The sequence below is a fragment of the Malus domestica genome, chromosome 15 (genome assembly GCF_042453785.1).
Source record: "Malus domestica chromosome 15, GDT2T_hap1".
Taxonomy (NCBI): Eukaryota; Viridiplantae; Streptophyta; class Magnoliopsida; order Rosales; family Rosaceae; genus Malus; species Malus domestica.
Genome location: NC_091675.1, coordinates 14,823,357 through 14,846,051, shown reverse-complemented (window position 1 = coordinate 14,846,051; position 22,695 = coordinate 14,823,357). Strand labels below are relative to the sequence as shown.

Genomic DNA, 22,695 nt, shown 5'->3' with positions numbered 1-22,695 from the left:
TTTGCGTGAGTGTGATACCTACATATAAGAATCAAACAATCTAAGTTTGATATTAGACTAAATCTACACTAGTGTGGGTTCAATAACATTAAGAGTCATACTTTTTACAAAATTAGATTGTGCATATTTTTAATTGTGTGGTGCTCATATTTTTATTGCTTACTATGCATAGAAATTATATCATTGAATTTATTTTAATAAGATCTTTAATATGAGTCTAATATTGATAAATATTTTAATTTTAGTACTCAAAGGAAATCATAATCATAAATAATAGCAACATAATTGACAAACTTAGAAAAGTTGACAATCTCTTATTTAATGGTGACACGAATCCCTTGTAAAAGGGAAAAACTTCGGTAGGGCAGAGGGCCCCACCTCTAGCTCCACTCTCACTCACTACTACTTGTTTTCGTTGGTTAATTCGACCTCACTCTTGATAACTTGACAGGTTTTTATTAGACAACTCTTCAAGTCTAACTATATGCCGCTCTTATTGAATATACATTAATTCAAGATATAGCGCAACCACTCTGGTTAATATGGTCACCATCATGTATGCGTCCCACTTTGTAGTTAGGTGGCTTCACTCTTGACAATGTGATAACTTTTTATTAGACGACCTTACATGTCTGGCCACCTGGCACTCCTCCTAAATGCTCACTAATTCAAAACTCCAAATTTCTAATTGGTTCTAGCCAAAATGGTTTCAATTGTAAAGAATAATTTGACATTTACAACTGTAAAGAGATCTTATTTAGGCCTCAAATCTAAATGCCCCAAACCTGCTAAGAAGACGAGTGGTGTTAGGCACCTGGGAACATATTAGTTAATTGTTAGGCTGCTAATTAATTTAAATACCTCCTCTCATTGTTCATTACGGTTTTCTGCTCTCATTGAATTTGCCTCTTTTCATAACCAGCACGACACAATCCAAAATTCCAATTCATGCATATTTTCCTTGCAAATTGGGCTTGTCGTTTCATAATTTTTTTTCTTTAAAAGGGACCAACTGGTGGCTTGCCACGCTAATCCACCACTTCAAAGGCCAGGAAAATTCACAAAAACATTTCAGTCTTTCTTGGTCACCATCGTATGATTCACTAGCACTAGGAATCGAATTCAAGACGTGCCATGTGATAATTGTGTTGGATAATTAGTTCATTATTATTATAAGTTTTCTTGGGAGCCAAGGATTAGAACGAGGCGGAGTCATGGGTTACTTTGGAAGGAGACGAATAGAAAATATGGTCATTCTTGAGAATAAGAATGCCGTAATGCAAGAAATGCAATCTTTACAAGTGAAAAGGAACTACTAAACCGTACAACTCAACGGAAAATACAAACATCTAATTCCTAGAAAGTTAATATGGTTGTGCTGGCATGCATGCCCTTTAAAGTTCATACCAGATGTCTTTTTAAACCAGAAAAAAACTAGTTGCTATAGATACGCAGTCAAGCAATCTGGTACAAGTTTGCGAGGGTTCCAAGTTAGAACAACCCATGGTGTTATGCTTCTAATATTATACTTGGGTTTCTTTTTATTTTTGCTTTTTATGATATCTTCCTTTTGGATATTAATTTCCACTTTCTTTCGGTTTGTGTAACGGTACCTTCAGAAGTTGAAAATCATTGATCTTAGTTTTCTTTTCTTTTTTTTTCTAAAAAAAATCACCAGACCTTTCACAACTCCCAAATCTTGAAGAATTGATATTAGAAAGCTGTGAGTCCGAAATTCAATGGAACTTGCTTACTTCCCTTCCAAGGGATTTCTACAAGTCGAAATATGTTGAGACTCTTATACTTTCTCGTGTATGCAATGTTGAGAGAGATATAATGTGCAGGAGGAGTGGTGAACGACAAAGCATAATTTGAAGTCTATTAAGGAGGTAAACTGGATCAGATTAATACTTAATATCATACATATATGTACATAGAAACAGTGCTCAGATTAATGCCAGGCATCCTTGAGGCTACCATTGATTTTCTAACCTTAAAATTTAGTTCCTGGAACATGTGGTGAAAGCACTGCAAGTATTTATGCGAATTCGTGTAGCATTTCTCAAATATTCAGGTGAATGTCTTATATAGATTGATGTTGAAAATGTTTCTAGAAGCAATATATCTTCAAAATTCAAAACAACTTATTGAAAAAAATCATAAAATCTGAAAAAAATAATATGAAATATAGACTTGTTTTCATAATTGAACTAGGAAAGTGAAAAACTTCATTTTTATCCTTGGCAAAAATGATTTTTAGATCAAAATCTAATTTTAGTCCCTTGATACATTAATCACCTCATTTATTAATTATATTTTTTATGTTTTAATTATTTCTCTTTTTCTTCTTAATTTTAATGTATTAATTTTATTTCATTATAATTGTAATTTTCATTTAATTCATCGTAATATATTTTGTTGTAAACATTTAGATAAACAAATTTTTATTTTACAATATATTTCGATATATTTTGTCTTCTTCATTTAGGTACATTAAATTCATTATAATACATTTCGGTGTATACATTTAGGTACACACATTTCAGTACATAAATTTCGATACAAACATTTAGGTACATTATAATACATTTCGGTACATTAGTTTAATATAATACATTTTAGTACATACATTTGGGTACATACATTTCAGTACACACATTTAGGTACATTAGTTTAATATAATACATTTCGGTACTAACATTTAAATACATTAATTCAATATAATACATTTCGGTACATACATTTTGGTACATTAATTGATTTTTTCAAGTTTGAAGAATGTTAAATAAACTTAATAAATTTAAAAAAAAAACTTTGGTTTGGTAAAAAAATATATTAAAATGTGTATATTAATAACTTTAAATATTTAAAGGGAGACGCTGAATAAAATACACATTAATTATTTTGAATTAAGGACACATTAAGGGACTATAATCAATATGTAATCTAACACCAGGTTTATTTTAAATTTCAATCTTCTTCAAGGATTAAAGTTCGAAAATCCCTTAGATTAACCCATATTCTCCTGATTCTCATTGTCATGGGACAATTTAGGGCTCGTTTGGATGTGTTTTTAAAATGACTAAAAGTGATTTTGGTGAAATTGATTTTGAGTTCCAAAAACACTTTAAGTGCTTTCTGAAAGAAGCACCAGATATGTGTTTATTGCAGGAAGCACTTAAAGTGCTTTTTCATGATACATTTAGATTTTTACTAAAGATTGGTTTCAAAAGCATTTTCACCAAAAGCGCTTTAAGTGATTTTAAAATCACATACAAACGAGCCCTTATGTCTTCTGACACTTCAACAATTACATCTACTTTATTCCCGCTTTGCAAATTGAGCTTATCGTTTGATAGTTGTCCCTGCCAAACAGTGGCGGAGCCAGGAATTTAGACTAGGAGGGTCCTTTAAATACAACAACAACAAAGTTAACATTAATTTCAAACCAAATTTTAAAATCATGGCTCAATACTATTATTATGAGATTTTTCTTCAACATAAATTAACCTTCTTCCATATCAACTAACCAAAAAAGAATTGCTAATAAAGAACTTGGAGGAAATTCACCAGCAATTTTCGAACCCCTGACGTGCAGGAACAAAAATACCCCTTCAACCACCGAGCCGCATATTCTTTAGTTACCAAACCAACAGATAAAGTATATAAACTAATATTTCAGGATAGGCCCGTGCCCATCTTGGTCTCCATCTGGCTCCGCCACTACTGCCAAATGTAATGGGCATCATATGATTCATATATGTGAAATGATTTATTAATGGCTGTACAATTTGCTTCAAGAATTCTCAATGATACCATCTTCCCTAAATCCTCACGCAGTTCACTGAATGATGAACAGAGGGAAAGTATAAGAATCTCAACAGATTTGGACTTATAGAAATCCATTGGAAGAGAAGCTTGCTTGCGACATCCCTCAACGTTCACCAAATAAAGTCTTTTAAGATGATCAATGGAGGGGTGAATCTTGGACAAATTAAAACAGTCTTTCAATATCAATTTTTCAAGATTCGGGGCATTTGAAGAGATTATCTTAGGCTATAGGAATAACTGAGATTAATGATTTTCAATTTCTGAAGCGACTGTTACACAAAACCAAAAAAAATTGAGATTAGTATCCAAAAAAAAAAGATCTCATAAAAATAGAATAAAAAACCCAAAAAAATAATATTAGAAACGAACATCGTGTATTATTGTACCTTGGAACCAGTGGCGAAGCCACGTGAGGGCGAGGAGTGGCGTCCGCCACTCCCCTAGCCGGAAAAACAAGCCTAGAGCGCTGGTTTTGCCCCTCCCCTGCCACTGCTCTTTGTCTCCGACTCTCCTCTCCGGTGTTCTGCTCTGCACTTGCAGAGCTGACTAAACTGATTGCTTTTTTTTTTTTCAACACAACCACGCCAAACGACGTCGTTTGGGTAAAAAAAAAAATTACAAAAAAAAAAAAGAAAAAATGAAACGGCCCGTTTTGATAAGTTGGAAGAAAAAAAAAAGTTATATGGGGGGACCGCGAGTCCCCCATTCATTATATCACTTCATCTCTCTCTCGTGCTGTCGTTTTCCCTGCCATTTCCCGTTTGCTGCTTTGCTTTGCATCAAAGGCAGAAAATGGAACAGCACACGGAACAGCGCTGACTATCCGTTTGGCAACAAACCAATCAGCATTCAGCACTCAGCAGCAGCAGTGCCAGGGCCCAGATTCCAACTATCAAACCCACTATTTAGGTAAATTTTTTAATTCCCAAATTTATAATCCCTAACCCTAATTAATTATTTAAAATGAATTTTGTTTAATTGGTATAGAATAGAATCATGTAGTAAAGCACTCAATGCACTAATATGGTTATTGGTTATTGATTATTGATATGAAATTATGAAATTATTTTTTAGGGTAAAAAATAAAATTTGAATTCTCCATTATTGATTAATTAATTGAATTATTAGTATTACATAATGTATTATGTATACAATTATTCATATGATTAGTTGAATTGAATTTTTATTTATCGAATAATTTGTATGCTTATTGGTATTGATTAATTGAATTGTTGGTTGAATTAGTTATTATGCATACTATAGTATAGTCTACTCTAGGATTAAGAGTGATAGCATGGTTGTTTACATTGAAAGAGATGTGAAAACACCATTGTGTAACAAAATGGGAGATCAATGGTTGAGTGATAGCATATGATTGTTTACATTGAGAGAGATGTATTTTCTTTTATTGATAATGAGCCTATTATGCGACGTTTTCATGACATGAAATCTCGCCGGCAACAATTGTAATTTGTTTGTATTGATTAATTATGAAAGACATTACTATATAAAAAGATTTAGTTGTTGCCATTTTTCTTTAACCTCGCCCCTCCTCCCGAGAAATCCTGGCTTCGCCACTGCTTGGAACCCTCCCAAAATTGTACCAGCCTGCTAAACTGCATCTCTATAAAAACTAGTTTCTCCTGATTAAAAAATAGCTCGTGTTCCAAATTTCCAATAGCTTTTCAATATGCTAGATATGAGAGTTCAGTTCGTACAGGATTTTCTCATCTGTTTTTTTAATTAAATTTTATGATGCTGTATAGGATTTGTTTTGTTTTATTATAATGTTTAATGTTATTTTTTTAGTTTGACTTTATTTCTTTATTCACAAAGATTTTTTATTTTTTGTAATTAATTAAAAGGTTAAATTTGTCATTTAAGGGGTGATGTGAAAGTAAACCAAAACGTCAAGGGGTGTTAGTGTAATTTCTTAAACGTGAGAAAATTTTGTGAAAATATGATAAACTTTAGGAGATGTTAGTGTAATTAACCCAAAACGTAATTAATCTAGTAAAGATTTTATTTTGGCGGCTAAACTTGAGAAACGACTGAGTCCGAGAGTAAAGGGGAAAGGGAAAGAGGCAGGAAAAGATCAGGAAGAAGAAACAAGCACAAATTGCAGAGAACATGTATCATAATACACAATTTGCTTGCTATAACAAGTCAATTTAGTTTACAAATTGTAGAGACCATGTATCAACCCTTATCATCCAATCAAACTGATATGTGGTTGTAAGATTGCTACGTCGCGTATTATGGTACTATGCCTAGTTGGCATCCCATTAGAGCAACTCCAGTGTAGAAGCGCTCCTCCCAAGCTATTCACTATTTAATCCACCAAATGAACAGCAACTGTCCTTAATGAACAGTAATTGCCGTGACAATTGTCTTTTACATATCCACCCTTGCATTGAATAGCCCTGGCAATTGTTAATAAAATATAATTATTATTTTATTTATAATTAATATTATATTATTTACTTTGTATAAATTAGTATTATATTATTAATTATATTAATATTATATATTTCTCCTTCCTTTTCTTTACAGATTTCCTTCTTCTCTGCAGATCTGGTTCTGCTTCTTCTTCAATTATTCATCTTCTTCTCACTTCCTTCTTTCTTCTTTGTTTGTTTATCGGCAAACTTCTTCTTCAATTATGCATCTTCTGCATCTTCTCCGACAACCATCTTCGAGGAAGTCACGACGCCGGCTTCGGGAATCGCTGGCAATCGCTGCCGGGCCTGTCGCTCGGGCATGGCCTGTCCCTCGGGCTCGCATAGGCTGAACCTCATCCCCCGGCCTATTCGGTCTTGTTCCGCAGCCTGTCCCTCAAGCAGAAGCTCCCGCTGGAGCTACTCTTAGTAAATAGTAGCTGCTAACGTTCAAGGAGGTTTTGGTCGCATCAGTATTCCAGCTGCAGCACAAAGATTTGTTGTTGGACGGATTATGCACTATACCAGCCCCGTTCTTGGAGAACTTCTGCATTCGTAAGGTAGAAGGACAAACTACAATCTTAGAGCCACTTCTTCGGGCCTTCTCTAGCTCAATAAAGCGATAAAATAGTTGGCGCGCCCTCACTAACCCATATTAGTGAAATATGGTTTATGGCATCATCATCCACTCTGGTAGAAATAAAAAAGACATAAGCATATTATATCAAAGTGAATAGTATCATGATTGATTTTTTAGAATAAAAATGTGGTTTTTCATTAAAGTGAACAATATTGGAAGGTTTTTCGTTAAAGTTTTCTAAACATAAACTATCGAAAACTTCAAAATTTAACACACTAGGCATGGATAAATGAATATATCATAAAATACCTTGCAGAAGACTCAATCCCAAGTATTGTAGGAATAATCATAAGCATGAAACATACTTAAGGTCCCCTGCATTAAATTTTGGCAACAACTTTTGAAAGAATTATGAATTTATATTAATTTATGTACCATTTTTTTTGTATTACACTTGTATATTATCTAATGTGATAATAATATATAAATGTCATGTCAATTAATGAATTTATTTCATTAAATGTTAATTGTATTCATTACTCGTCACATGAGATGATACATCTATGTAATATAAATATGTAGTCGCTCTAGCATTACTTCTCCTTTCAATAGTAAGGGCTTTGGAGAAAAACGACATCCTTTTTGCCTTTTGTTATATCAAGTTAGGATGGGGTTAGAATTAATTGGGCTTTTGTACTAAGACCTCAAAGAGAACTTTTTCCTTTGGGTTACGTTCAGTAAAGGCCCAACATTGAAAACCGAAAACCAATTAACAATAGGTAGAGAGGCCCAAATTTATATTATTAGTCAAATCAAATGATGTGAGAGTATATGCTGTCGTTTGGTATGTAATATCATGTTAACCTAAAATTAATTGACAATAAATAAAGAGACCAACATCTTCTAAATAACTAATACAAGACTTTCATTTCCGACATCAAATAACATTCTCAACCCAAATTACTCTTACGCAGATAATATAGGGCACATATAATATACAGTGTGATCTTACAATTAAGATATCAACCGATGGTTCGACAAGAGATTGCAATTGCATATATAGGGCACATACACCGAAATTAAAATTGTGTATCATAGTGTACATTATGACAATGGACACACACACACACACACATATATATATATATATATATATATATATATATATTTCATCATCTCAGCATGTGGAGTTCCAGATCTCTGCATTTTTAACCTTGGAAATGCTCTCTAGCACTTCGAAAGGAAGAACGTCTCCGATCACAACCACCATCTTGCTCTCCAAATCTACTTTGTACGACGTCACGCCTGTTTTATTCGTGACGCAAAAACAATTACAGAATCATTGTGAGGTTTGACAAAAACAAAGCATCGTGAGGAAGATGATAATTATTTTTTTTAAATACAAACATGCAAGATCTTGTAAAAAATACAAAAATTCACACACCAGCCCAGAAAAAATATACGTAAGTGTATATATGTGTGTATCAAATTCTGACTTGTCTTCAATTCGTATTTAAAAGTTCGACATACCTTCTATCTTTGAGATATGTTTCTCAACTTTTTTGGCACAGCCATTGCAGTGCATGGAAACCCTTAGCATTACCATCTGCATAAGGTTTTATGCCAACAGGAAATCAATCATTCATCTTCGAACAAACATTGAATCTACTGAGAGTTATCCAATCCATTCTAATCTTAGCCGCCAAACGAGGCCAACAGAGAGAAATGAAACGAGAGAATAATACCTTGGGCTTCAACTGAAAGGCCAACGTCTGTTTTCCGGCGACAACATCCTTCAGTTTTAGAAACTGATCCTTTTCGCCGGTTACCAACGGACTGCTTTCGAACTCGTCAAGATTTTCCGACCAGTTCATGCAGAAACAAGAACCAGAGCCAGTTGAAGAAATACAAAACCTGTCCAGCACCCTGCCCATACTTAGCTTCCCCATTGCAACAACCAGAGCAAACTTCGTAGCCAAACGGACACAAATCTAAAGCCAAACAGAATTTCCAAACACAAGAAATCTCTACAGCCGATCCGTCCCTCCCAGTCCAGTTAACTAACCAAACTGCCTCAGTGTTGTAAGCCAGTGCAGACTAGTGTGAACATTATAATAGTGTGGGGGATAGAGAGAGAGAGAGAGGGAGGGAGAGTGAGAAGCGCTAAAGGTCAAATATTCATTGGGGAAGGCAAAAGTTGAGCGGAACCAATGAAGCCATGGATGGAGGAAAGGGAACAAGACCCCAATAGTTTATAATTTATAAAACTCAGCTGGTCAAAAAAATGTAGAAGGGGATCCGAAAACCCAGAAAGAAATAAAAAAAAAAGCAGCAACTTTTTAAACTGTAAACCAATTCTTAGACCAAAGAACAAAACCCCAACTAGATTTTGTCATGTGATCAGAGACTCCTAAATTCTTCAAAATACAACTGATGAATGAGAAAGTTCAAAAGTTCATTTGAGATGAAGCTGCAAGTGATTCCTCTCTCTCTCTCTCTCTCATGTGACAATCCTTCAAAAGATAGAAACCCAATATGCAATAAAAGCTGGTGAGGATGTGCCTAATATTTCATATGATCGAGAGGTGGAGAGAGGGAATCTCCAAAAGAAAAGCTTTACAGTGACCAATGGAGGAAGTAGCAACATAACACGCTTTATGACATGTGATGACTATAGGTACACATCCAAGTTAGAGGCAGAGAATATGTTTATATATATTACATAGTTGAATTAATTTGGAAACATACCACGCTTTATGACATGTGATGACTATAGGTACACATCCAAGTTAGAGGAAGAGAATATGTTCATATATATTACATAGTTGAATTAATTTGGATAGGCATCACGGGAATTGAGTTCTGCACACTATTTTTCACCTTTTGCAAACCGCTTTAATTTCGGTTCTTTACTCTGCTTTGATTTGTTCAATTCAATTGGTTAGAGAAATAAAATGAGTGTGCATAATGTTGAGAATGAGTCCCACATAGGCTTATAAGAGGTTGAGCTACTCCTCATATTGCTAATTTGTTTTATGATAGAACCCCAACTTTCTTCATGATATCAGAGCCAAGTTGTTCCACGTGTGAAGCCAAACGACCACATATGCTCTACGTCACCCTGTTGTATTGTTTATGTGTTAGACTTGAAAATTCACCACACGTGAGAGACGTGTTGAGAATGAGTCATACATTGATGGGATATGGGACTTTGCATGGGCTTATAAGAAGTTGGGCTACTCTATATTATCAATTGATTTTATAGTGGAACCTCAACTTTCTTCACATAAATCATTTCCCAGCACCTTTGCTCGTCATGTTTGAACACGAAAAACATTTAGGTGCAAAAGCTCAATTGAAGTAAGAAAAAGCAGTTATATTTAGGGAGCATCAGAACGAATTATCGAACAATTTTGCATCTAACAGACAACGTGACTATGTATATTGCATCTAGATAAGTGTATGTTGATCATTTAACAAAATATTAAGATAAAGTGAATTGTGATTGACCACCAAATCCGCATGGATTGATGAACCCTTCAAGTAACCCGAAAGTGCTTGTGACGATGGATAATATAATTTATAAAAAAACACTACAAGAATTGAGATATGTTGACAGTTTTGTCATGGCCTTGAATATCAATGAAAAATGGGACAGACGGGCATCCATTATTGGAGCCCCATGAGCTCACATTAATAATTATACGAATAGAATAATTTCAAAAAATTTCTTTAAAAAAATGAATGGTTTCTATTCTATTCTTCACAGGTTGGTCCATGTGAAATGGTTTTTTAAAACGGATCAAATGAAACCAAATTTGAAAAAGATGGTAGTGAAGACATGTTAGGCACGTGAGGGGCACATGATTGTTGCTAAGTGCAAACAGTAAAAATGTGGTGATATGTTGCATTATGGATCACTAGAGGGGAGCAGCACCACTCATACGGCCTGGTTTTGTTGGGTGGCCAACTGGAGTGCACCTTTTGGTCATGGAGTTGGTCATGGAGTGATGGAGCGCACTGCAAATGATATGACAAGATATACATACACACGAAGCTTCATTTTCTGCTGATGGACTTGACAGCAATGATGTGGGATTTATTAGGTTGTCCCACTAACATGCCAAATTCTAGCATGATGGACGTAGGTCTGCGCTGCGGCACCTCTCACACAAAAGTGAGTCCAGATTAAACCCACGTGTAAGTAAATTCATTTTTTTACGTAAGAGGTGTCGCATTGAGACGTTATATATTAGAATTCTTCTGCTAGTGCACCCACATCAATGGCAAACCACACTTACTAGAGCTCGATGTATAGTGGATACACATGTTTGTAAGTATTTTCAAATATGTGCATTGTGCAATGCATGGAACCTAGATTTTTGAAGGTGTTGCTCTTAAACTGATTAAATACGTTATTAACACTAAAGAAACCAATAACCAATAACAACCACATGAAGTGAAATACATAACCTTTAATTGAAATCTAATGTGCGGAAAAAAAAAAAAACTCACCTTACATTCTTTTTATCAATTTATCTCATCACATGACATGTCACTCTAACTCTAAATTTCGGAAATCTCAATTCATTTAGCTTATATTGTTGTTCCACTACCTTTTCCTTGAAAAGACAAAAAATAGGAATTTGAAGATATCCAAGGTTATATACATTCATCATTCTCGAACGCAACATACAACTCTCCGTTGTACACTTGTACTACATCTACTTTCGGAAGAAATTGAAGAATTTCTTGGGAATCTATATTCCACATGTTTGAATATTACAATTCATTAATTAGCAAATGGTAATAGCAATAAGAGAATTCCATACCTGGCAAATGGAAGTGCAGATCTGACTCTACTGACTCTATATAAAAGAGGTTAGTTCATAAACGGCATTGTTTAGAGATAATATAAAACAATATTAGCTACTGCAAAGCATCTAATTTTCACATGGTATGACATGAATGGCTGGGTATAATATTTGTATATAATTTAGGTTTAATTAATCAAAAGCACGAGGGTTTAATTAAATACAAGCCTCAGCCTAGTTACCGTAGACATGCATGCTGATCATAATATATAACAAAAGCGCATTCTTCCTTTGGGACCAATTCATGGAATCATATAGTGCAAGCAATAGTAGATATATATATATATATATAGATATGATATACAATGAAATTGTCCACTTTTCGTTTGACTAAAGTCACATAACAACCAAATCCCATGTGCCCAAGTTATGTTCCAAAATAAGGTCGGTGATTTTTATGATAATGCACATCATTTACGTACAGATATCAAACTCTCATATCTCGCAATTATTCTACAAGATTTGTCCGACATTAAAGAAAATACGATATATAATACAGTGGAGATCCATTATAACTAACAATAGTAGGGGAGGATAAACTTGAAAGTTGAAACTAGCAATACTAGGGAAGCATAAATTCAAACGCATTACCTCGGTGGAACACGATAAACACAATTAATCACTTGAACTACAACTCCATTTCTTTTATATATATATACACACACATTAGATATACTAGGAGTGGTTAAACTGCCCAGTGTGCCAGGGCGGTGAATTGGCACGCCAATGCAGCAATGCGGGGCATCATTCATGTCCAGAGTAAAAGGAATTTTAGACAGCAGATTCTACACCGACATCAAATTAATAAACTAATGATAACACATGATTAGTCATTAGGCTTTTCATCCTCCGTTTCTTTCGCTTCTTGTCCGCACAAAACCATAATCTCAGTCGACAGTTGCACGACAAATCAAATATTGAGTACCTGATCTGCCTCTCGAGCTCCGACTCTCCGCATCGATCATCGTCACGTCTCACACGAATCGCAACGCTGCGTTCTGCGGATCGCTCTTGTGCTTTGCTTCTTCTACTTCTTTTTCCTCTTCCCAACTCCCACAGCAGAAGAATTGACGAGGGCGCCAAATTGGAAGCTGCGGTAGAGAAATAAAAGGTGAACACTCGAGCCCATATCAAACAAATAAGCAACGCCAAACCCAAATATTGAATGGGCCGATAACCTGGCCCATTGAGATCAAGCCTACGTTTTTTAAGATTTTACAAGAATTCTAAACTTTAATATTTTACTGACAAAATAACTAACTTCATCTTAAAAATTGAGAAAAAAAGAAAACTAGATTTGACGTTATACAACTTAGCGATACATGTATCGTAGGTGTACTTTGGACTACATAAGCACGAAGGTACAAATCACGTAATTGTTTTCGTTTTTCACGCAATATGTATCATATATTTCACAAAGGTATACAAAACGATGCAATTGTTTTGATTTTAATTTATAAGCACCATATTTTACCCACTCTCTCGATCGATATAAGGTTGATCGTAGATGTTGATTGTTTTACATAACACGTAATAACATTGTAAATGAGTAGCCACTTCAGTCTTATAGAAAAGTAGAAAACTAAGACAAAAATTATTTTATTTACTTAAGCTCAACAAATTTATAATATAATTATATTATAAAAAATAAAAAACATAGACTTAGGTCACATGTTTCAAAAATACTTTTGATTAATAAAGATACAAAAGCCGGCATATTTGATTATTCAATTAAACATGGTCGAATGATTGTGATGTGAGGCCAAATAGATGAATAGGTTGGATTCATCTTATCCATTTTGCAACTATAATCTCAATTCTCAACCAAATATTGACTTTGTACAAGGTCATTGCCCTCTCACAATTCTCTTGTTATAGAGGGTGCAAATTGCGGATATTGTACACAGTTTTAATAGTCGTGAGTTTAAACTTTTCACCATTTTCTTAGCGTATTTTTTTTTTAAATAAACGAGAATCTATACTGAGAGGATGAATGAGTGGGCTAAGCCTCACAGTAGTTCAATTTGCCTGTGACGAAAATCAGACATAAGACCTCTCACTTACAAATAAAGAGTAATATCATTAGACTGTAATATTAAATGAGTTCTTAGTATAAATTAAAGTAAACACTTCGCATGGATAAGATAAGAATGTATCTTTTATAATATGTGATTAAGATTAATTGAATGTTATATTAAAAGTATGACAATTACAAATGCTTGCATTTTAATAATGATGACTAAATGCCGGTGTGACATAATAGGCCAACCTTAACAGCAAAGTGGCATGATAGTATGGCATTATTGCCAGCTAAGGTTTGGAATTATATGCAGACACGTAGCACCACAAACTCTCGTGAAATTTAAGGTTAACAACAAAATCACATATCAACAAATCCAGAACAGTACAAAGTATGAGAAGAAATAAAATTAAAATAATTTCGGACTGTAAATATTAACATTTCAAAACTAATATATTTACTGTGTTTAAAAGAAAAACTCCAATTGAAAAGTATCTCAATTATGTGAGAGTTTTTGTTATTCTAAAGTATGACAATCTGTTTCTAATTTTATCTTTTTTTTAGTAAAACATCTCACATCGTCCAGGGGAGTGGATCATGTAAGCTTCTCATCTCTACCTAGCACGAGGTCTTTTGGAAGTTCATTGGCTTCGCGTTCCATCGGAACTCCAAAGTTAAGCGAATTCGCGCGAGAGCAATCCCATGATGGGTGACTCACTGGGAAGTTCTCGTTTGAGTTTTCAAAAACAGAACCGTGAAGGCGTGGTCAGGACCCAAAGTGAACAATATCGTGCTACGGCGGAGTTGAGCACGGGATGTGATGGGGATCCGGGCCGGGATGTGACATAAAGATTCGCGTATCAATTTCGTTTGTAAATTTTGTATAATGGTTACGTTTAATTTGAAATACTAAAATTTTTCCATGCTAATAAGCTTGTGATTGAGAAATGAGAATTACTTATTATAGCTAGCCCGTGAGAAAATAGGAAGAAGGTGAAACCCTTCATCCACCACCTCGAGTTTCATATTCTTTTCCCATAAGAAATCAATACAAGTATTAATTTTTTTTTATTTTTTATGATCAATTTGCTCCCATCAACGAATAAAAATGCCCCAATTTCATCTTGAGGAATGGATTTTCGTTATTTTCTCTTCATTACCAAACACATAAAATGATTTTTTTTTTCACGTGCCAATTACATGAGTTTAAATAAGGATATCAAATCAGATACTTATTTGAAAATATTTTTAAACTAATAAAAAAAAACTCATGCATATTTTGGAAATCATTTAGCGTTTGACAAACAAGTTATAAATGCTTATGTGATCTACTAACACGTTTTTAATGCTTCATCGTCGATAATTTATCAAGAAAGTTACACTTGTTAAGTGATTCTTCAAGAATAGACGCAATTGGAATACTTATATAATTTTTTTTCTTTCCAAAAGTAATAATGAATTTCCCTCAAACATCACTCAAAACCGGTACATTAAGGAGCATGTGAAAGAAAACGACCTTTAAAACTTTAACCGAGTAAAACCCGGTGAAAAAGTGCTTCCTGGATAAACATCCCAACCCAAATGATGATTAGTGGAAATTGCGATGGTAAATTGACCATTAATCAGTCAAGTCGCCTTGTGTGACCACGGACTTGTTTCTTTATTTTATTTTATTTTATTTTTTTGGAAGCACCACGGACTTGTTTCAAGCAATAGCGATAGCAACGCCCCCCCGTCAATATAGCGAACGAACGCCTCGACCGTAGGGACAGGGTAATTCCCTGTGTCCGTGAACACCGTATAATATCCCAATTTCATCCTCTCTCTCTCTTAGCATTCTGTAGGAATCAAAAGCAGAGTATGGTTAAGCTCTGAGCTGTACAACAGCCATAGCTACACGCCCTCCAAAGACCTGTTACCTTCCATTTGACACACACGAAGCGCGGCAGCCGGTGGATCTCTGCAACGACGTCGTTTGGCTAGAGTTCTGAAGAAGCAGAACTGCTTCTTCTTCCTCCATCCGCAGCGAATTGAGGTCAGTACTATTCGTTTCTGCTGTTTAAATGCTCGTTGGCGGCTCTGATTTTTCAGATCCGCCGCAGTATGGTGGTTTCTGTACTGAACAGGTTGCGGTCTGTTTGGTTGCTTAGAAAATGTTGGCTGAGAAAAGAATATTTGGAGTTAGTTGTTTAGGATAGGACTTTGAATTTTGTAGAAGATTTCGATTGTGTTTGTCGACTGATTGGTTTGGTTTAATTTAGTTTCAGTTCATTGGTTTCTGGAAATGAAATCGATGCAAAACTTTAAAAATCGCGTAATGATTTCAGCTCAATTTGTTGGAATTCTAGTGGCCAAGTTATGATTCAACTCCGCGTCTTGTCCGAATTTATGTGTTTTTGGTAGTAATTATGGTTTATGATGAAACAGGGAGTGTGAGAATGGCGAGTCGAAAGGAGGAAGAGAAAAATGAACGAATTATTCGCGGCCTTCTTAAACTTCCGGAGAATCGCAGATGCATCAACTGCAACAGTCTGGTACACAATTCATTGCTTTCTTGTTCAAAGTTCATTCATTGTTGCTTTCGTTGTTTCACACGTCACTTGTACATTTGATAATTGTATTATTTGTATCTCATTATGGTTTAATGGAACTAGATGGAATTCGGTCCAAACTATGTTTACTGAAATTATGTAAAGTCAAATTAACTTATATTTTACATTAGTGAGTAAGAAACTATATGATAGATGCGATTGAATTATTGGAGAATGTAACTTGAGCAAGTCAGATGAAGTATCACACAGACCATATTTTATATGAACCTTAGGAGCAATTTTTATGTCCAAAAGATTTGTCATGAGACTAATACTATGGTTTTGAGTTCAAAGAGTGCACGTGGGTAAATTTATACGTAAAAAGTTTGATTTTGTTGTTACAACTTACATTCGTCTTTAAATTTCATTTTCTGCCAAGCAGGGGCCACAGTATGTTTGCACAAATTTCTGGACATTTGTTTGCACGAACTGCAGTGGAATACAGTAAGTCATGATGTGCTCTGCTGCATTATTTCTTAAAGATATATATTCCTTTTCTCTGTATGTTTGTGTAAAACTGTAGATTCAGTAGAGGCGGAGGGGGATGCAGTGGTTTTTTTATTTTTATTTTTATTTATATATATATTTTAAATATTCTCCTTTCATGTTTTGAGCACACCACTTATTGATTTGCTTACATTGTGTTAATTGCATGAAATGTTTCCAGCCGTGAGTTCACACACCGTGTAAAATCAGTATCAATGGCCAAATTTACTTCACAAGAAGTTAATGCCCTTCAAGAAGGGGGAAATCAGGTATTCATGCATCTCTCTTCTCAGTTCTTCGAGATACGTGAGATGTTCTTTCTCTCTGTTGCTTATCTTCTCAGTTTATCTTGGGCTCCTCTCTGCTTCCCCATTACAGCGTGCAAAGGAAATTTATCATAAAGAATTGGACCCGCAACGTAATTCCTTTCCTGACAGCAGGTTAGTACTCTTTTATTCAGTATTATGTTAGTGCCAGTAATGACTTTGGTGCTGATTCAAATCTTTGATTCCAGTAATGTTGAGAGACTTCGAGACTTTATTAAGCATGTATACGTGGATAGAAGATATACTGGTGAGAGAAACTTGGACAAGCCTCCAAAGGGGAAAATGGTGAGCTATCCTTTATACCAAGTGCTACCATATACCTAAAGTCAACATACTGATGACTTCCAAAAAAAAAAAGTCAACATACTGATTCAGTTTATTCTTCTATCACAATGAAATTGTTGTAAGTGTTTATGGGTTTAATTTGTTAATTACATGTCATACAGGGTGAGAAAGAAGATTCCTATGACAACAGAAGAGTGGATTCATATCAGGGTGGCTCTCGAAGCCCGCCATATGATGATAAATATGACCGTCGTTTCAGTGATAGGTCTAGTCCTGGTGGAAGAAGTTATGATGGGCAAAGAAGTCCGGGATATGATCAAGAAAGTCGGCAGTCTGGTGATTATAGGAGAAGTCCTGGTCGACCAGAAATTGTGAATGATTGGCGTCGAGAAGATAGATTTGGAAATGGGAGTCGAAGTGATGATCGTAGAATATCTGATGGAGATTCTAAAGTGGAAGGAAAATCACCTGAACGACCAAGAGATCTATATTCGTCCAGTCCCCCTATTGTACGGCCTGTTAGAGAGATTTTGGGGGAGAACACAATACCTCTCCGTATAATTGAACCTCCAAAAGCTAACAGTGCTAGAGCTACTGATAGCTTTGTGCATACACAGGTGATGATGCTTCTCATCTGAATCATCTTGGTGTTAAAATATGGTCTTCCCAAAGTATTCATTTTGTGATTGAAACATTTGATGGTTTTTTAATGCATATTCCTCTGTTACACTGTTTTCATTTACATGTGAGACCAATATAATGTTTCAGCCATTATATGTAAAAGAGCTGCTAGTGTCTGTGGATACATATTTAGTCACAATCCACGTGATTGTGATCCCCTGCATGTCTGCAATTTTAATCTGTATTTCCGAACTTTAGTGGTAAAAAATCTGCAGGAGTATTTTCTTGTCTGATTATTCAGTTCACTTTATGATTAAATTGGCTTGAACTAATACATTGCTGGTTTTCATTATGTTTGGTTACTTTGAGTTTAATTGCTGCTCATTATTCTCATAAGTTTGTCTAAACAAGTATAGATGCTCTATTTGTACTATTTTTTATGTTTGCATTTTTTGCTTGCTTGATTTAGCATGTCTTCATGTCAGCTTACCGTAATGCTCCACACTTTCCCGTAGTGATATCTGTGTTAGTTATGTTACATAGAAGATGATCGCATAGTGTATTTGTTTGGTAATTTTGTCTTTTCATTATCATTCCCAAAATAATATAGTAAAGTTGCTTTTATACTCTTTTTTAAATAATTTCAGAGAAATGTGTCGTCCAGCAGCTTGGCCTCCTCTAATGGGAACCCAGTGGAAGTGAAGCCGGAGACTTCTGGAAGTTTAATTGATTTTGATGCTGATATTGAACCTACTCCAGCTGCTGCAGTTCCTCAAGCGCAACAACCTACTGTAGCTCAATCCTTCCCACAGCCAGCAAATTCAACCAATGACAACAATTGGGCCTCTTTTGATGTTGCTCCAGCAGTGACAGTACCTCAAGCTCCTGCGAATGTGAATTCATTAGAATCTCTACTATCACAATTATCAGTTTCAGCACCTGTCCCTAGTTATACTTCTGGGACTGCTGGTAATGTTGGTGCTCCCACAGTTGCACCAGTAAGCAGCTTGTCAACATTTCCCCCTGTTGGTGCTCCGGTTCCTGCCCCCGGATCTCAAGCGTTCCCAGTAAATGGTGGTAATTTCCATGTTAAAGATGCTGCTTCTGGCCAATGGCCTACCATGCAGCAACATCAACCTTCATTATACCCTGTTGCTGGTATTCAACGTGCTGCACAACAATACATGCCTTCCGTTGATGGAACTTCGACTATTGCATCACAATCGTCAGCTGGGGATGCAAAATCTACTGGAAGAAGAGAACTTCCTGCGGTAATTGTACTTTTTATTGGCTTTGCTGGTATCATCATAATATATAAGCTAGATGTACTTTTTGGTCCTGTAGTTTAAGCCCAATTCCTCTTTAACCCTTGTTCTAATTTAAACTAGTTTACTCTGTAGTTGCTAGCATTTTTGTTTTACATTTTGTCACACAGAGAACATGTGAATTTTTGCACTAATTTCTCCAAAATCCAATATCAGTGTGACCAATGCAACAAATGTGGAATTGAGACTTTCTGAAATGTGAACTTTACGTATAGAAACTTTTCAATTTTCCATCAACCATGTGACAAAAGTGAAAATTTGGTCGCATTGAAAATGTTGCAAACTATAAGGGCAAATTTGTTGAGGTTACACTACAGGGACCAAAGTGCAGTGACCTAAACTTTAGGGACCAAAAGTGAAATATCAATTATATATGTATGTACGCATGTATTTGATTAAATCTGAATTGATTGCAGGATATTTTTGCAATGAACTATTCATCCTTTCCTGCACCAGTTCCTGGATGGCAAACTGGTCCTCGTGGTATGGGGTTTCCTATGCCATATAACACTGCAGTGGTATTGTCTCTCAATTTGACATTTTAAAGATAATGAGTTGGTCATCTTCACAAAATGACTGGTATAAACCATTTCTTAAACTTGTTGTATTTGAATCTCTGTTTATAGCCCATGCCCAATTATCAGCAGTCTTCAAAGTCAGCAAACCCATTTGATGTAAACCGTGAACCTCAAATACAAGCCTCAGCAGTATGTGATTTCAATTCATCTTAAGTTATCCTAATTAATGCACCTCTACTTTTTTGGTGGTATTTTATATTGTTATTTGACAAATCTGTAAAAGAATATATGATGACATGCATGTTTGCTGAACTTGTGAATTTCGTATGGTTTATCAATCCGTTAGAAGATTGAGTAGACTTGGAAAGGGAAGTTTGAGTAAGAAGTAGAACTATAACAGGAAGGTTGTATCACTATTAAATTCAAGAGTGAGGAAATACTTTATTTCAATAAATTTAGCAAACTTAAAGGTGGCTGGAATCGCTTGCTTGTGTTAGTTTGATGTACATTATTGGCCAATTCTTTAACAACATAAATCTTGTGGTTGTCTATATATAATACTGGAAGAGTTTGAAATCTTGAATCCTCATTCCTTATTCTTATCCGTAACAGAACAAGTTTTACGTCCCGTGGTTGTTTAGATAGATTGACTTTTAGTTTGCTCAAATCAATGACTCACAAGAAAACATACTTTATTAGTTGAAATCAGGACTTAAGCATTTGTTTTTAGCTGTATATGTTCTTGATATCTCATCAATTGATGCATCTATTTGAGCTTCTTTGATGTGTTTTCTGTTGATGCAGTTTCCTTCCTTGCAAGCTCCCCTACCAAATGCCCAGCCTTTATCCCCATCGGGTTTAATGCGCATGTCCAGCCTTGGTGCTCCCTCGTCAGCATGGATACCCCTCCAATCATCACCATATTCACCAGCGGTGCCTCCCCAAGCACCACAATATGCATCACAAGTTCCTCTCCAAGCACCACAGTATGCATCACAAGTGCCTCCACAGCCACCACAATTTGCATCACAAGTGCCTCCACAGCCACCACAATTTGCATCACAGATGCCACCAAGTAAAATATTGCTGCTTTTTCCCCTTTTTTTTTCATCAAGTAAATAGTGAAAGGTGTGTGGATAGCCCACTCCTTTTTACTTCTATCACACATCTTGTTATTTTCCGTCCTTTGATCTTCTTCAATTCATCAAATCGGACAGCCGAAAATTAGAACGGTGTGTGAGAAGTAAAAATGAGTGTGGATAGCACACCCCTTTCTTTATTAGAAATGAGTGCCTAATTGTGTTTTGATAATCTCAGGGGCCTACATGGTGCAACAAGTTCCGAGTAGCATCCCACCTTCCGGGTAACCATAAGTTTGAGTTTTTTTTTATATTTACTATCTAAAGTTAGTAGTTGCTCTAAGATTCTCTGGTTCTTCTACTTTACTAGATGTCCTCATAGTTTCACAAATGCGGGGTGTTATATCCCCAATTGGAACATAAGACTTTCTTGCTTTTCTGAATATAAATTCTGCATATGTCGAGTCCCCAAAAAAATAAATACGCGTATGAAAAATTTTGAGTGATTTATATATTTTGATGAGATTATTTGTTAATTGTGATTTCCCTAACCTATTTTTCCTACTTGTAGGTATCAATGGGCAGGAGGCTTTGGCACCGATGGGGCTTCTTTTGGTTCATTAAATATGGATCAACAGCTGGCAGGTAGATTCTCAGCGGCCGCTACCCCAAATCCTTTCTCTTCAACGGGGGGAAATCCATTTGGGTAGATGAAAAAACACAAGATGTCTCCAATCCCATGTAGGGTAAGCATCGTCTTGCTGCTCCCGCTGCCCATCAAATTGCTGGATGGAAAGTTTTGGTTTCTATCTCTGTAGTTTTTAAGTTATCCGATGCAGCCTAATGCGAGATTGTTCTGTTGGATCATCACCGGGGGTCACAAGTCAAAAGGTCGACTTCCCGTCATGTACAATTTGTTTGTTGTTTGTAAGAGAGAGAGAGAGAGAGAGAGAGAGAGAGAGAGAGAGAGAGAGAGAGAGTATAGTTAAGAGGGGGATTAAGTTGTAGAGTTTGCTTCAATAGGGACCCTAGGTATCTTCTTTTTTCTAGCCAAGGTGTTACTTTTTTTCCTTTTTAATTTTCTTCGCCTACTTTGTTGTATGATGTTGCATCTCATTATTCTGCTGTGAGCTCATCGAGTCTAAGGGAGCTGGTGGAACAGTAACAATGATTTTATAGTGAAAGCAGTTTGCGTTAATACGATCGTCGATCGAGTGGTGAGATTATTTTCCGATACGTTATTTTCCGGTTTTGCCTTCGGTTCTCTGTTTTCAGTAACGTTGCAGCTTCGGGTTTTTCTTTTGGTTTCTTGGCTTCCAAGTTACTTAACGTCAAATTTAGGCGGACAATATTATTTGGTTTTTCTGTTAATTACTTGGTAATTATCACTGCTTAATTAACATGCTAACCTTTGTATAAAAACTAAAAAAACATTTTTACTTCCGTGATGTTTTGTATCAATGTACACGTGGAGAGAAATTCAAAATTTTATTATTGACACGGAATGTTATGCTGGTGGTGTACCCGTGCCCAGAGCCAGAAGTCAGAGTAGCTAAATCAGTCCTCAACTGCAAGAGAACCAATTGGCAATTTGGTATGGTATTGAACATAACAAACGACCTCTTGGGGTCAATTCGTGAAGAGCAAATATAGCCTACTCCGATGCGTACAGATCCCTTCTTGTTGGACATACGATCTTCATAGACATCGTGAGCTCAGGT

At 35.6% G+C, this 22,695-nt stretch overlaps 2 protein-coding genes across 2 annotated transcripts; one reads left to right on the top strand and one right to left on the bottom strand.

The window, feature by feature from the left end:
* Window positions 1-7,750: 7,750 nt before the first annotated feature.
* Window positions 7,751-9,635, bottom strand: LOC103415784 (protein SODIUM POTASSIUM ROOT DEFECTIVE 2). The gene is made up of 3 exons (XM_008354069.4): window positions 8,595-9,635; window positions 8,380-8,455; window positions 7,751-8,154 (listed from the first exon to the last, which is right to left on the bottom strand). The coding sequence occupies exons 1-3, from the start codon at window positions 8,796-8,798 to the stop codon at window positions 8,027-8,029; spliced, it is 408 nt and encodes a 135-aa protein (XP_008352291.1). The 5' UTR covers window positions 8,799-9,635; the 3' UTR covers window positions 7,751-8,026.
* A 5,763-nt stretch (window positions 9,636-15,398) lies between these two features.
* LOC103415788 (probable ADP-ribosylation factor GTPase-activating protein AGD14) lies at window positions 15,399-22,172 on the top strand. Its single transcript, XM_029094802.2, has 13 exons — window positions 15,399-15,778; window positions 16,171-16,277; window positions 16,717-16,778; window positions 17,002-17,089; window positions 17,199-17,260; window positions 17,335-17,431; window positions 17,593-18,048; window positions 18,700-19,323; window positions 19,794-19,895; window positions 20,004-20,084; window positions 20,700-20,970; window positions 21,213-21,258; window positions 21,546-22,172. The coding sequence occupies exons 2-13, from the start codon at window positions 16,182-16,184 to the stop codon at window positions 21,682-21,684; spliced, it is 2,124 nt and encodes a 707-aa protein (XP_028950635.2). The 5' UTR covers window positions 15,399-15,778; window positions 16,171-16,181; the 3' UTR covers window positions 21,685-22,172.
* Window positions 22,173-22,695: the final 523 nt, after the last annotated feature.

Coding starts and splice junctions, on each gene's coding strand:
- LOC103415788 (XM_029094802.2), top strand. CDS start 16,182: ATGGCGAGTCGAAAGGAGGAAGAGAAAAATGAACGAATTATTCGCGGC. Junction 17,261..17,334: donor AATTCCTTTCCTGACAGCAG/GTTAGTACTCTT, acceptor CTTTGATTCCAG/TAATGTTGAGAGACTTCGAG. Junction 19,324..19,793: donor GAAGAAGAGAACTTCCTGCG/GTAATTGTACTT, acceptor AATTGATTGCAG/GATATTTTTGCAATGAACTA.
- LOC103415784 (XM_008354069.4), bottom strand. CDS start 8,798: ATGGGGAAGCTAAGTATGGGCAGGGTGCTGGACAGGTTTTGTATTTCT. Junction 8,456..8,594: donor CCTTTCAGTTGAAGCCCAAG/GTATTATTCTCT, acceptor AACCTTATGCAG/ATGGTAATGCTAAGGGTTTC. Junction 8,155..8,379: donor ACATATCTCAAAGATAGAAG/GTATGTCGAACT, acceptor CGAATAAAACAG/GCGTGACGTCGTACAAAGTA.